Consider the following 15,084-nt stretch of genomic DNA (forward strand, 5'->3'; position numbering starts at 1 on the left):
ATAATAATATAATATGATATAATGTAATATAATATAATATAGCAAATATGAAAAAATGAAATAGTTATTGCTGATGAATTTGAGGTCAATTATTTAGGCCTATAATAGAATATAATAGAATAGAAAAAAACAAATATTTTCAATAAATATTTTTAAAAAACGTGAATATGTGAATTCTTTTACAGTTATCTAAAACATCCCCATGTAGTAGAGCACACTACTACACTTGTGTGTGACTGTAAATGTCTCGGAGTTTTGTTACTGTTCTGTGCCCATCATCCGCTATTTCCACCACTTAATGAAACCACTCTTCTTTAAAACATGATGACGTTTTATTTCACATGTCATTGCGTTTGCGTTAGCTCTCGTGTTGAGCTATTTCGTATTCGATTCTACAGCGACTGATTCGGCGCACATTATTCTTTCTCTTTCTATGAAACCTGTTAACCGCATTCACCAGTTCTAACTCTGAATAACTCTAACTTGAACACGCGCAGCTTAGAGGGAACATTGGTTGCAGCTTATTTCTGTTGTGTTGCAGCTTGTTTCCGTTGTGTTGTGCTAATTTCATTGTGTTGCGCTAATTTTGTTGTGTTGCAGCTTATTTCTGTTGTGTTGTGCTAATTTCATTGTGTTGCGACTTGTTTCTGTTGTGTTGCGGTAATTTCATTGTGTCGTGGCTTGTTTCTGTTGTGTTGTGGTAATTTCATTGTGTCACGGCTTGTTTCCATTGTGTTGTGCTAATTTCGTTGTGTTGTGTTGTGACTTGTTTCCATTGTGTTCTGGCTTGTTTCCATTGTGTTGTGCTATTTTCATTGTGTAGCGGCTTGTTTTAGTTGTGTTGTGGAGATACGATGGAGGCCACCGTACTTTTGTAATGCAGGTGCAAATTATTATACGCAAGTCTGTAACAAAGACACATTTCATCCATCAAAAATGCTAGAACGGCATTACCCAATGTGAATTTTTGTGAGCAGGTGGTTTGAACGAGAAAGTAGCATGTGGTAAATATATTTAGATGCCACATGTAGCTTGTTGTGTGAACTCAGGAAGGGGTTTGCTAAGGTCTCTCCGACTCGCGTCAGTCCACAGTCTCATAAAGCCTGAAGTTTATGGGCTCTCAGTTGATTGCAAAGTGTCAGTCTTAGATATTTTCATCGTGAATGTGTGTTTTGATGGATGGATCCAATAAGGCAAGAACACATTTCAAGGATGCATTAAAAAGAGTGTACCCCAGAGGGTTGAAACACACAAATATAAAATCACAGGATGTTTATCATATAACATATAATTAGAACTTTCAATCAATTACTATTGTTGTTTTATTTTATATATATATATATATATATATATATATATAAAATTAATTTTGTTTTTTTCCTTGGGGAGGGAAAAACATTTTTTTACCAAATAACTTTGATTTGGGTTTTTTTTTTTTTTATATTCTATCTATCTATCTATCTATCTTTTTCTTTTTTGTCCCCATACAGTATATAACAAAATGACAACATATTAAAGCCCTACATAGAATAAAATACTGAAGAAAAAATAAATAAACAAATAAAAATAAACAAATAAAAAATAACAGTGAGGGATTTAGTAATGTGAGAAACTCTATTTATATTGTCAGGTTGTCTTAGTTTCTTTTTCTTGGTTTCATGGCAGAGAGGTGTAAGTAAACAAAAGGATATTGCTTTTCGGCTCTGCTCACTCCAATTCTTCAGTCTGTTGTTTTCCTGTAGAGCTTCTCTCTGTCTGCTTTTGTGTTTGCGGCCTTCTTGGCGCTGTGTTTGTGAGTCGTGGCAGCTGTTGTCATCGCGGTTTTCAGCACTTCTCCACCGCTGTGTGAGGCTGAACTGCGATAAACGCATTTATTTTGGAAGCCTGGACTGGGAATAGCAGTTGCATTATTGTGGGATCTCTGGGACTGTAGCAACGCTCAGCCTGGTATTAAATTTGTGCCAGTCTCCAGGATGCAAGACATCTCACACTTTCTCCCCCCGCGTATGCAGAGCCCAAGATGTGTTTGTGTGTGTGTGTGTGTGTGAAATTGACAGCTGTAATGGAATCTAATATCACCACCTCTCACATTCTCACATGCCCCTCTCTCTCTCACACTCTCTTTCTTGCTCTCTTTCTATCTCCGGCTCCTTATTTTCATCATTGGAGTAAAAATGTGCATCTGTTTATTGCATGTTTATTGCATTCAAAATAGGTCACTTGTGTGATTCAAGTAGATGGGTTTTTTTTGGGGGGTTTTTTTAAGTTCTTGTTACTTCATACACTACCAGTCAAAAGTTTTTGAACAGTAAGATTTTTTTGTTCAAAAGTGATGATAAAGACATTTGTAACGTTACAAAAGATATAGTTACATAAATATAATAATAATAAATATCATTTTTATTTATTTACTTATTTTATTTTCTAAAAACAAAACAAATTCTAATCAGTTAGTAAAACATGTACACTGTTCTATAAAAACAGACTTTACATTTTACAGACTTTATGTTTTTTGAGCAGCAAATCAGAATAATACAATGATTTCTGAAGGATCGTGTGACTGGAGTAATTATGCTAAAAATTCAGCTTTGAAATCACAGGAATAAATTACATTTTAAAATATATTCAAAGAGAAAACTGTTATTTTAAATAGTACAATTTTTCAACATTTTATTGTTGTTGCTGTACTTTGGATCAATTAAATGCAGGCTTGGTGAGCAGAAGAGACTTCTTTAAAAATCATTAAAAATCTTACTGTTCAAAAACGTTTGACTGGTAGTGTACTTCAGTACAAAACAATGCTGAACTTTGACAAAAAAGTGATGTTTTAATTGTTATAATAGTGATTTTATAATGTCTAAATATAAATCCAAAAGTAAAATGTGAAAACAGCTATATTACGGAGTGGAAATGGTAGGCTAAATGAGACAATGAATGATCATCTGCTGACATCTAGTGGTCATAGTGAGAATATCATGATATTCATTTTAATAGTTTTTGTTTTTCTTCCAGGTGGCAGAAATCTTACACTTAAGCATGGCAAATTTTTTAAGAATTACCTCGATAAGTAAAAATGCATATATATATATATATATATATATATATATATATTGTAAATTCCTCCAAAATTACCTAACTAAAAAGTGAGCAATATGGGGCAAGGGGTTCAAACCTTTGTCCCTTTTTTCACCCCTGATGAGTTTGTATCCTTCCATGTACATGCTAGTTTATGGTCTTTTGGACATTGAGTTGCAGAAAGATTTCTGCGGGAGTTAGTGTTAGGGGCTACAGGGGGCGCCAACACTGATCTTGCATACCCCTCAGAAAATGTGCAGTTGCTCCCCTGCACTTCGCCAAATGATTTCAGTTATTTCAAAGGTCCTTACAGTCTACAACGGCAAAAGAACCAAAACCCACAAAGACACTGACCAAGCAAATAAATATAGTACACAACAAGATAAAAACGACAAGTTATTTCCATGTTTTTGCCACAAAATTACATTTTATTTACGGAAAGCACATACTCTCTTTCTCCCATACAAACGCACAAACATACAGTACAGACACACACTTATATATATATATATATATGAATGCAAACATGTACAGGTATTTAATGTGTGTGCACAACATCTTTCTTACCCCCACAGCTTTTTCTTACATCATGTTGAGTGCAATCAATCAATAGTCATTAAAAATGGAATTCTAAAATGCCTCCTGTGTCTTGGCAGAAGCATGAATAAAACATGCACCATAATGACATTTTCCATTCAGCCCAAACCTCTGACAGCACTCTCTCTTTCCAAAGTCTCAGAGAGTTTGCAAATGCTGTGCAAAAAAAAATAAAAAAAATCTGCAATATTGTTTGCTTAATTTCCAGTAAAAAATATCTAAATCTTATTAAAATAAGATACAAGAAGAAAAATACTTTTAAAAAAATTTATTTAAGATATATTTTTTCCCTTGTTTTTCTTGTTTTAAGCATAAATCTAACAAAGTTGGATGAGGTTTTTGTGATGTTTCTACTTAAAACAAGAATAAAACCCAATTTGCCCATGGGGTAAGAAAAATTAGCTGAAGATAAAAGTCTTATCTAATGCAATTTTTCTTCTAAATTAATCTTGTTTTAAGGATGTTTAGATATTATTACTGGGTTAAAAAATTACTGATTAAGACCATTATTTTTGCAGTAAGATGATATCAATATGCTCCTATAGAACTATGGGAATGTTTCTCTTTTCCTCCTCCAGGATGATAAGGGTGCATATCCATCCACAGACCTCCTTCAGGGAGGATAACTCCCCCGAGGAGAACTATGAGAACATGTAACAGATTAGCCGACAGGAAAATCTCCAGAGCAGATGAAAGAGAGAGTGATCGTCGTCCTCTTTTTCCTCCGGGGGTTCTGCTAAAAACTCTTTCTTTCATTCCATCTCGCTGTTCGAATACAAAATGGCAGAGTAAGGCAACATGTAATGATGATTTATCTTGCGGTTTCATCATATGTACACACAATAAAGCACACAAGCAGCCACAAAACAATGAACTAATATCCTTAATGCAATAAAGGTATTTTCATGCACTGGTCAACTAGTCAACATCCAAAATACACTTTTGTTTATTTTATTGCACTTTATCTATTTGCATCTATAGATTTCAATTACATTACATATCTTTAAAGGCATTTTCTCAGAATGCACTAAATCCGAAATCTTCATTTCAGAAGCACTTACATATACAAAACTTTACAGTTTTAGTCTGTATTATATTTAGTCTATAATGTTTTCATGGAAGGGTTTGTATATATCATTCATCTGATATTATAACATTTTTTTTTTCGTGAAAACCCTTGAAAATATGTTTGCAATTAATGTAAAAAATCAGCTGGGAAATCGTGGTGATATCTATTTGTTACATTTTTTACCCAGTTTACCTGGGGTGTCTTGCCTTAACAACCACATAGCAACAGCCTGGCAACCAGCAGAACACCCTAGCGAACAACCACTCAGAAACCTTCAGAAAATGTACATCTAATTGAAACTACATTCATATAACTCTCTTTGTCTGTGTTTCACAGTGGTCAGTGCCTACAAGCTACAACCAAGTTACACACAAAACATCTGCTTAATCCTGGCTGGTGAAAACAAACGCCCAGGTGCCTAGATAAAAGCTCAAAGCTGAACAAGAGAGAGAGAAGTTCTTAGCACTGCTTATGATAGGCAGGGAGAGCGACGACGGCCGCTGAGTCTGACCACGCAGCGCTCCTCGCTGTTTAAGCTTCTTCTTTCATCCTGGCTGCGGGGGCCGGGAATCAGAGTCCAACTTCACAGCGGCGCACGAGCTGGATAATCTCTAACGTGTGAAGAAAGAGAGGTCATTCAGATGGTAAAGTCTGTCTTGTTAGAGGTATTTGATCAACACAACATGGCCTACATCAGACACTTCAAGATAGGATGCAGGGTGACCGTGAAGTTATTGTCAATATGTACCAGACTGGAAAATGGTTTGAAATGTGGCGGTTGGTCAGTTTTACTAATGGAGATTAGGACAAGGTTCATTACAAGGTCAGAGATGGCATCAATCCTGCCCTAAAAATATCAGATTACTGTGCTTTTGATTGATTTCTGGGCGGAGCTTTAAAGGGATAGTTCACCCAAAAATGAAAATTCTGTCATTAATTATTCACCCTCATGTCGTTTCAAACCCCTAAGACCTTCGTTCATCTTCGGAACACAAATTAAGATATTTTTGATGGAATCTGAGAGCTGTCTAACCCTGCATAGTCAGCAACGCAACTGAAATGGTCTTAATTTGTGTTCCGAAGATGAACGAAGGTCTTAGGGGTTTGAAACGACTTGAGGGTGAGTAATTAATGACAGAATTTTCATTTTTGGGTGAACTAACCCTTTAATTGCTGGTCAGGGGTGCATTTCTTGAACGGCAGCGCCGTTCGTTGTTTAACCAGCGTAGTGCAATGCATCATTGAAGAAATTAACATACTAATCATGACTGTTTCTCGAAACCGTAATAACATGGTCACACCATTGGAACTATAGTTTCAGGAAACACAGAATCATTGAACTATGTTAGTAACATCAGAATTTCGACCATAGTTGGCTAACAATGTATTTGAGAATCAACACTCCAAGTCAAGAGCTGCATTTCCAACACACACGTTTGTGAATGTTCTTTGGAACTATAGTTTCAGAAAACACAGAATCATTGGACTAACGTTACTAACTTGCGACTATAGTTGGCTAACAATGCTTTTGGAAAATGCACCTCAAGTCAAGAGCTGTAGTTCCAACTGCACAACTTTGTAATGCTGTTTGCGAATGTTCGCTGGAACTTTGGTTTCAGGAAACACTGATTCGTTGAACTATGTTAGTAATGAAGGAACTTGTAACCATAGTTGGCTAACAATGCTTTTGGGAATCACACCCCAAGTTGAGGGCTATAGTTCCAAACACACAAGTTTGCGAATGTTCTTTGGAACTATGGTTTCAGGAAACAGAATTGTTGAACTACATGTAAGTAACGTTACTAACTTGCAACCATAGTTGGCTAACAATGCTTTTTGGAAATGCACCTCACATCAAGAGCTGCACAGCAATGTTCGCTGGAACTATGGTTTCAGGAAACACTGATTCCTTGAACTATGTTAGTAAAGAAGGAACTTGCAACCTTACTTGGCTAGCAATGCTTTTGGGAAACACACAGCTGTAGTTCCAACCACACAAGTCAGCAATGCTGTTTGCAAATATTCTTTGAAAATATGGTTTCGGGAAATGCAAAATCGTTGAACTATGTTAGTAACATCAGAATTTTGACCATAGTTGGCTAACAATGCTTTTGGGAAACAACACTCCAAGTCGAGAGCTATAGTTCCAAACACACAAGTTTGCAAATGTTTTTGGGAACTATGGTTTCAGGAAGCACTTATTCGTTGAACTATGTTAGTAATGAAGGAACTTGCAACCATAGTTGGCTAACAATGCTTTTGGGAAACACACCCCAAGATGAGAGCTGTAGTTCCAACCACACAAATTTCCGATGCTGTGTGCAAATATTCTTCGATACTATGGTTTTGGGAAATGCAGAATCGTTGAACTATGTTAGTAACATCAGAATTTTGACCACAGTTGGCTAACGATGCTTTCCGGAAACGACACTCCAAGTCAAGAGCTGTAACTCCAACCACACAAATTTGCGATGCTGTTTGCAAATATTCTTTGAAAGTATGGTTTCGGGAACCGCAGAATCATCGAACTTTCAATAACAACAGAATGGCGACAACAGTGGGATAACAATGGATTTGGGAAACACACCCCAAGCTGTTAACAGATTATTGTGGGCGGGCAAAACCAGGCAAAACCTGGTGTGGGCGTGGCTTGTGCCTACCAGTGTGTCTCTGCCACCTGTGGCGAGTCCATAGTAACACTGATAAAACGGCTTATCCTGTGAATGTGCAGTTGCGTCCTAGAGGAGGTGATATCATCACACTGTTAGCAGTCAAACAATGTGTGTGTTTGTGTGTGTGTGTGTGTGTGTGTGTGTGTGTGTGTCAGAACACGATCATTAATTCCAACCAGGCTCAGACAATCGCATCAACAAATCCCATCTCAGTCTAGCGTATTTGACCCTAGTGAAATAACTGCCAGCAGGGAGACTGTTTGTGTGGATTAGAGAGATAAAATTGCACAGCACCAGAAGGAGCTTTTACATTGACACCCACACTGACCATTTATGAAAGATATTTGAACAGTGAGCCATGGCGGAGGGCCGTGCGGTATGAGTAACTGATATTTATAGCGATCCTGCTTGGGGACTGGGGGGTGTTTGTTGAAATAATGTTGTCGTTATCGTTTCTCATGTCTCTGGGACATTAGGATTAGCGGTAGATAGATGAGATGGTCGTTCAGTCGCTCGCTGCAGAGCTCCACTCACGTGTGGAGAAACTCCTGAGTCTCTCACCACAGGCAGAAGATTATGCCGCATAAATAAACACAAACTGACAATTTTTGTGAGGAAATTCAAAACCACTGCCTTGAATTTAAGCTCTCACCATGCAAACACACAGCCGACAGCCAACTTCAGTCAAATACACACATAAATATCCCTCCATCCACTAGGAATGACCACTGTGTTTAGCCTGAGAGTAGTTCACGGTGATCGGATAAAGAATGCTTTTGCTCTCTCTCCCCCTCATTCTCTATCTTTTTCATTCTTTCTTTTTATATCCCTCTTGCTCTCTCGCTAATGGGCTTGCAAAATGGGGTAGAGGCGGCGGAGATGAGCTGCACACCTTTGTGCCTCCTGTTGTTCTAAATACCTCCTTTTAGGTGGAAAACAGCATTTGAATTCAGAACTGCTCACAGCTGAAATGAAATGCTAATCTCACCCCACGTTTTATTCTTTCCTGTTCTCGGCTGCTCTCTGGGCTCACCATATGCTGTAGCTATCTCAGAGTTCCAGGAAAGCATTCCGGTTCCAGAAGGAGAGCAACGCTCAGCCTCAAATCCGAAAATTAGCAATATTTCACATTAAATTGAGTCACGTTAAATTGCATCCAACTATGTATGTAATTACACGTGCTGATGTGTGTGTAATGAAGATTAGATACAGTTTTAACGTTGTGTGCATTAAATGAGAGCTTGTGTGTGTGTGCACTGGTGAGTGTGTGTCTGTGATAATGTTTCTATTACTGGTTTGCTTTCATAAATATTAATGTAAAACATGCTGACCTTAATTTCAATTCTGTCTGCTGGCAAATCTCTCCCCTCTCACCCACTCACTAACTTACTGAGAGGGACAATAGAAGTAGACATTGCCGAACCCTCGTTATGCTGTTTTTTTTTCTCCAGGATGGAAGGATTGTTGAATGAATGGATGAGTAGATGAATAAATAGATGATGTAGGGGAATGGGCATAATAGATTTAGGCAATCAAATCAGTAGAAAGCAGATGATGTTCTCATTTCGTTGAGATCCTAAAGTGTTGCATGAGTGTGAGGGGGGATGGCAAAATTAAGGGGAAAAGTCACGTGAGAGAAGGTGTGTGATTGGGTGATTACCCTGTCAATGCAATAATGGCTGTCTATCATTTTCACAATTGGTCTGCAAATCGAAATGGGTCAAAATGGTGGAAATGAACAAAATAATAACCCTAAACTGGAAATTGTGAGGGAGATATTTTTAGCGAACTAGCAGCTCAGGTAAATTTAAGGTGCACCTATGTGCCAGTTATGTTTGCCTGTTAATAAAAATAAAGTGACTATTAATAATAGGTTAAAAAAAGATTAAAAAAAAAAAAAAAAGATCAGATTTTATAAACACAGTCATGCCAGTAAAGTACTTTAAATTGAATTATACTGATCAAAATAGACTGTTATCATATTGTTTGCTTGATGATAGTTTAAAGTAAATGGGGTCCCATAAGCTTTCAACTAGGAAACCGCATAATTATTAAAAATAACAGGAAGGTGAATTTACTAAAAATCCCAAACACAGCAAAGGGACTATTCCTCTTCATTTCAGAAGACCACCACTTGCTACTGAGTTGTTCCAACTGTATCGTGCGCTGGAGTTGATCTAAAGAAACTTCTAAGGCATGCTGGGAATCTTCACAGGATCTAACCATGGGGTGGAACAGACTTTCCACTTCCACAACTAATTGCTGAGAGTGTTTGTCTACTCTCAAATGAAAGTTTTCTCGCTCCGTTCGCAGCCATACAAAGTGTTCTTCATCTGAACGCTCTTGTGAACAGACTAACAGTCTGTTTGTTTGTTTGTTTGTTTGTTGTATATCCGGAATAAAAATTTACCCCCAACCTCTTGACTGCATCCCATAAGCATCCCAAGAGGAAGAATACCATAGAACTGTACCTTCCTCTCTGCATGTATATATGTGTGAGTGTGCGCGTGTGTGTTCAGGTTTCTAAATGATATCTTCTGCATGCTCAGATGCTCCTGAGCGGGTGGCGACACCCCCAGAGGAAGCTGATTGACAGCTTGGCAGTGATAGCAGGAGTGATTCAGGGAGCAGAGAAAGTGAGGGGGAGCAAATGGAAAGAGAGAAAGAATAAAATGATTCGTATAGGCGAAAACTGTGTGGATTCATACCTTACGATTGGACCTGAGTCTGAAGGTTTTGGAAAGAGTGAAGTCGTTTGTGATTCTATCGTTGAATCTACAAACTCAATCAACAAAACATGATTTGCATGGTGCATAGTGCACTAATTTATTCCTTTTTTCCTTTGTGTTTTAGGAACCACACAGTTGAAATTACATTTTAAAGATTTTAAAGTAAATTAAATTATGATGTAAATGAGGTATTTTATGCATCCTGGTGTATAGAAAACATCCCTAAAATGTTTTGATCCTGTGTTTTGGAAGGTTCTATGTAGATCTTTGACTGCATATGGAAACTTCTAGAGGTTCCAAATTTTATGCGAGTTATAGAACCCTTTTAAATTTGATAGAACTGTTTCTTCTAAGAGTGTTTAATATGGTGATTCGATGTAAAGAGTGTGCTGGATTTTACATTCTCATTTACATTCTGCTGTTGGCAGGGGTGTGAAGTAACGAGTTACAAATACTCACGTTACAGTAATTAAGTAGTTTTTATCAGTAATTGTACTTTTTTGAGTAGTTTAAAAATTGTGTACTTTTACTTTTACTTGAGTACATTTTAAGTGATGTATCATACTTTTACTCCGCTATTTTCCTCCGTTTGTGGTCGTTACATGCTTATTTTAATTTTATTTTTAGAATAAAATGATGTTTTTGTGTTGTCCTCACATTTGTTTGAACAATGGTTTGATAAAAGTCAAATAGTAATTTACACTCTTAAAGATTCAATAATATCCTTTTGATGAGAAATTGTAGTATTTGTTAAGCTCATTGAGATGCAGTGGATTAATTGCCCTGGATTTGTATTGTAAGTGCTACTAAACAGCGGTGTGTGCAGAATAAGCCTGTAAACGCAGAAGCCATTAACACATTGAAACAAACAAAACAAAACACAATCTGTTGTTCAACTAATGGAGTTTTCAGAGAGGAGTAAGGAGAGCTGTTTTACTCTGATAAATGGCTCATGTGCAACGCTATACATCAACCCTAATTCTATAGAAGAAAATGTAGGCTAAATTAATTAACATTCAGTGAGGATTTACTTTGTAAACTGATGAAATTAACCTGCCGCAATTACAAAAAGTAACTTGTGCTTCATTTGCCATGTGAATTCAGCTCAGTTAAATGCAAAAAAAACAAGAACTGGATCAATATTTTTGACTTTGAGAGAGTCAGTTAAGATTTCAAGTTTTACTTTTACCAGTTTTATCCAGTTTTGGATATGAGGAAAGATAGAGGCAGGATTCAAGAGCATTCCAAACACTGTGATGTGAGTCAGTGGGTGGAAATAATGAATGCAACTCAACTCTGTCTTCACACAACTAAAGTTTTCTATTGAAAGATAAAGTCTTAAAAAAGAGTGGTGCATCTTTCTGAACCCCTGTGTTTCACAATACTTCAAGTTCTCACTGTAACTTTGACTGTAATTTATGTGAAACTCTGAAACACATGACAAACATGTTTCATCTTTGTTATGCTGTTCTTATTGCCTCTTTTAGGTGCCAAAGAGGTGAATGCCAGCGGCAAGACCTTCACAGTGAAGAGTTCCCTGCAGCTCCAGGTGAACCGGCATGATGACGGTATGGCCTACACTTGTAGAGTGGACCACGTGGCCCTAACTGCCACCCATGAAGAGATAACACAGGTTTTAGAAGTCCACTGTGAGTACGACTCAAACCAACATCCCACAATGGTGAAAACTATACTGCTTACTATAAACCTAAATCTACAAATGTGAAACAGCTTGAAGTATTTTACTAAGTAATGAGTTGAACTGTTTTTTAAGAAACTGATCAAAATGAAGCTAAAAGCTAGACTTAATTTTTGGTTTCATTGGGTTTTCAATTACTTATTAAAGTTACTATGAAAAGTAATTTTGGCAACTTTTAATTCTGAAATATGGTGTTGTAATGCAAAGGTTATGCAATAATTACAGACAAAAATAATTTACGCGTTATAGTTTCTCTTTGAAGTGTTGACATTTAATCAATCTACTGAGATGCAGTGGAGTATTTGGGCCTGATCAACACATCACATCATTTACCTTTTGATCGCCATCGAGTGTCATTCCTCCGCTTGGATGCTGCTGTCTGAAACAATAGTTCTTTGTTCGTCTCTCTGTCTCTGTCATAGATGCTCCCTATGTAGAGATCAAACACTCCATACCAGCCCCACTGGAGGGGCAGTACCTCAAACTGGAATGTGTACCTCATGGAAACCCCTCGTAAGCATCAGCATTTATCAGCATCTCGCTGAATTATAATGTTTGCAAAGAGCTTTGGAAAGTTGCACCAAGGAGAAATTGCCCTGTGGGCAGGCCTGCGGCTAGCGGCTTATAACCACATGCTTGCATTAATGTGATGACTCATAAACGTGATTCTGTTGAAATTAAACAGCTATGAATATATAACTATAAATTCACGGAAAACAACATTAAGAAGCTCTTAGCCGTTGGTACAACTATAGCTAAAATAATGCCAGTGTTTTCTAATATTGCCAAAGAAAAAGGCTGAGAAATCTTTGATAAACTTGGATAATCAAAATTGCTTAGTTTTAAGCCAAAATTAAAAACTTTAAAACTCTTTCAGTGAATTTAGCATTTTCAAAGCCTTTGCTGTAACTTTGTGGTGTTGTCTTTCCATTGATTTAAGAATTAAAGGGGTCATATCATAAGGAATCCAATTTTCCTTGATCTTTTGAGATTAAGGAAAGGCAATCTTTAGTGAAAAGTCTCCATTGTACTAGGAAAACACACCCCTTCAGAACTTTTCACTGTAAAAGTTTGTGGCCAGTTAAGCTGCAAAAATGGCTTACTCTGTATTTCCATAATATTCCAATATGTTAATACATCTGAATTCATGCAAACATATTATCACTCATATCCATGTCAACAATGCCTGTTCAGGGCACAGATACTCAGTCTACCCAGTCACAGTGATGTAATAATGATGAAGCAAAACCGAGGTTGCCAAACCTTGTGTTGTTACAGGCTGTTTGTAGTACCTACAGCTCTGCACATCCTTGTGCCAAATGCGCCAAAGATTGTTACTGAAGAACGGAATATTTAAAAACGAAATAATGATAATAAAAATAAATAAATACAATCTAATTATTTTAAAAAGTATGTGATATGACCTTTTTAGGCGAGTGTCCCATCATTGAAAAGAAACTGAATTATGTTTTTAATTAGAAGCTAAAAATCAATTTTTCATCAGGCCAGACCCAGTACTCTGGACTAAAGACGGAGGAGAGCTGCCAGACCTGGAGCGTGTGATTGTTGAAGGAAGAGAGCTCACCTTCATGGCACTGAACAAAACAGACAACGGCACCTACCGCTGTGAAGCTACCAATCACCTTGGCACCAGCCATGCTGAATATAAGCTGGTTGTTAAAGGTGAGTGACAGACAGATAACATTAACATGTCTCTTAAAGCTAACACAGTTCTTGCTGCTCTCTTGGAAAGCATCTGCATCACTAATTAAACTTAGGTTTCAACCCTGCTTATAACCGTCATGTTATTTTAAAGCCTTTGAAAGATGAAATGCCTTGAAAGGATTGCTGGCCTGAAGAATCCAAAAGATCTAGTTTAAACGATTAATTCAGCCAAAAAGGGAAATTATGTCATCCTTTACTCACCCTCATGTTTTTACAAACTTGTATAACTTCATTTATTTTGTAAAGCACAAAAGAAAATATTTTCAGCAATGTCAGCTGTTTTTGTCTGTTTTCTGAAAAAAATCTATGAAAACCCAAACTTTCAAGCTTTATTTTGCACAGCATATTTGTTTAAGCCTTTCTATGAGCGAATTGACCAGTGTTTTGGTTTGATTTGAGAGTGAATAAAGTATTACATTTCAATACGTTCATCACACAAAGTAATCATACTGTTTCAGTAGACTTCATACAAGTTATGGATTAATTTAATTTAATTTAATTCAATGTGTACATATGCAGCAACCCACTTTTCTGTCCTTCTCCGACTTGGTTTAAGAGAATGAGTTTCACCCACTTAGCATAACAGCAAAGCATGATGGGTCTCGATACACCCTGAGGTTCAGAGGCTACACTGCGTCCACATCTGCCATCACTTTCATCAGAGGCAGCTGCGCGGATACGCTCACAGGCTAAGAACGGATATGACTGTGGGCATCGAGCGGAAGAGTCTCTCCAGCCCCCCTGCTTCTTGTGCCTCTGCCTTCTTGACACTAAACCCCTCCAGGCTGGAAAACTTTTCCTCCACCTCTCAGTTCGAGAAGTTTCTTTTCTCTCACTTTCTCCTTCTATCTCGGCTTTTGTATCCTCCCACAGGGCGTCTTAAGAAGATTTAATTAGCCTTTATGGTGCAGTGTAGGGGTCCAGCCAGTGGCTCATTGAAATGTCAGGACACTATAACAACAAGGAGAACCAAAGCTCTTAATGATGTTGATACTATAAAACTGACACCTTCTCTGTAGGAATAAAAAGCTAATTGGGTGTCACAAATATAAAGCACCATGTCTGAATTCATTACTGTCTTTTTAAATGGCAAAACATAATGCTGTCCTTCCAACAGTGATTAGCGCAAAACCTGGAGCAATATAATGGTCACTGTCCTTCATCAGATCACCTTGTATTGTTCCAATTGAAAACGCAATATTATCTGTTCAATATGCAGCCGATTGCTTTATATTCTAGGCAGAGGGCTGCCATGTCAGTGGGGTACTTGAGTGAGAAGTATAGTCAATATTATTATTCAAATCTCACCCTTAATTAAAATTGGGCCATGACATTTAAATAAGATATTAGAGCAGGCCAATAGTATCTAGACTGTTTGAACAGGTTTGAACACTTGAATAAATCTCTGAATCCCCCAACTCAAATCAAAGCCAAAATCTCATGATCTGGTCTAGTTCTAGTTCCATAAGCTGCACTTTAAAATGAGAGCAATTTCTGTTAAATAGCGGGGGGGGGGGG

The 15,084-nt window shown here is 37.3% G+C and overlaps 1 protein-coding gene across 3 annotated transcripts in view; it reads left to right on the forward strand.

Annotated features, from left to right (window-relative positions):
* LOC107720667 (cell adhesion molecule 2-like) overlaps positions 1–15,084 on the forward strand; it is a 437,719-nt gene that overhangs the window by 408,759 nt on the left and 13,876 nt on the right. For all 3 annotated transcript variants that reach the window (XM_016528444.1, XM_016528445.1, XM_016528446.1), the window contains 3 exons: positions 11,630–11,791; positions 12,264–12,354; positions 13,346–13,524. In XM_016528444.1, coding sequence (XP_016383930.1) covers positions 11,630–11,791; positions 12,264–12,354; positions 13,346–13,524 — 432 coding nt within the window. The remainder of the gene's footprint in view (positions 1–11,629; positions 11,792–12,263; positions 12,355–13,345; positions 13,525–15,084) is intronic.

This window comes from Sinocyclocheilus rhinocerous, unplaced genomic scaffold (genome assembly GCF_001515625.1).
Source record: "Sinocyclocheilus rhinocerous isolate Xijiao unplaced genomic scaffold, SAMN03320098_v1.1 scaffold603, whole genome shotgun sequence".
NCBI classification, from domain to species: domain Eukaryota; kingdom Metazoa; phylum Chordata; class Actinopteri; order Cypriniformes; family Cyprinidae; genus Sinocyclocheilus; species Sinocyclocheilus rhinocerous.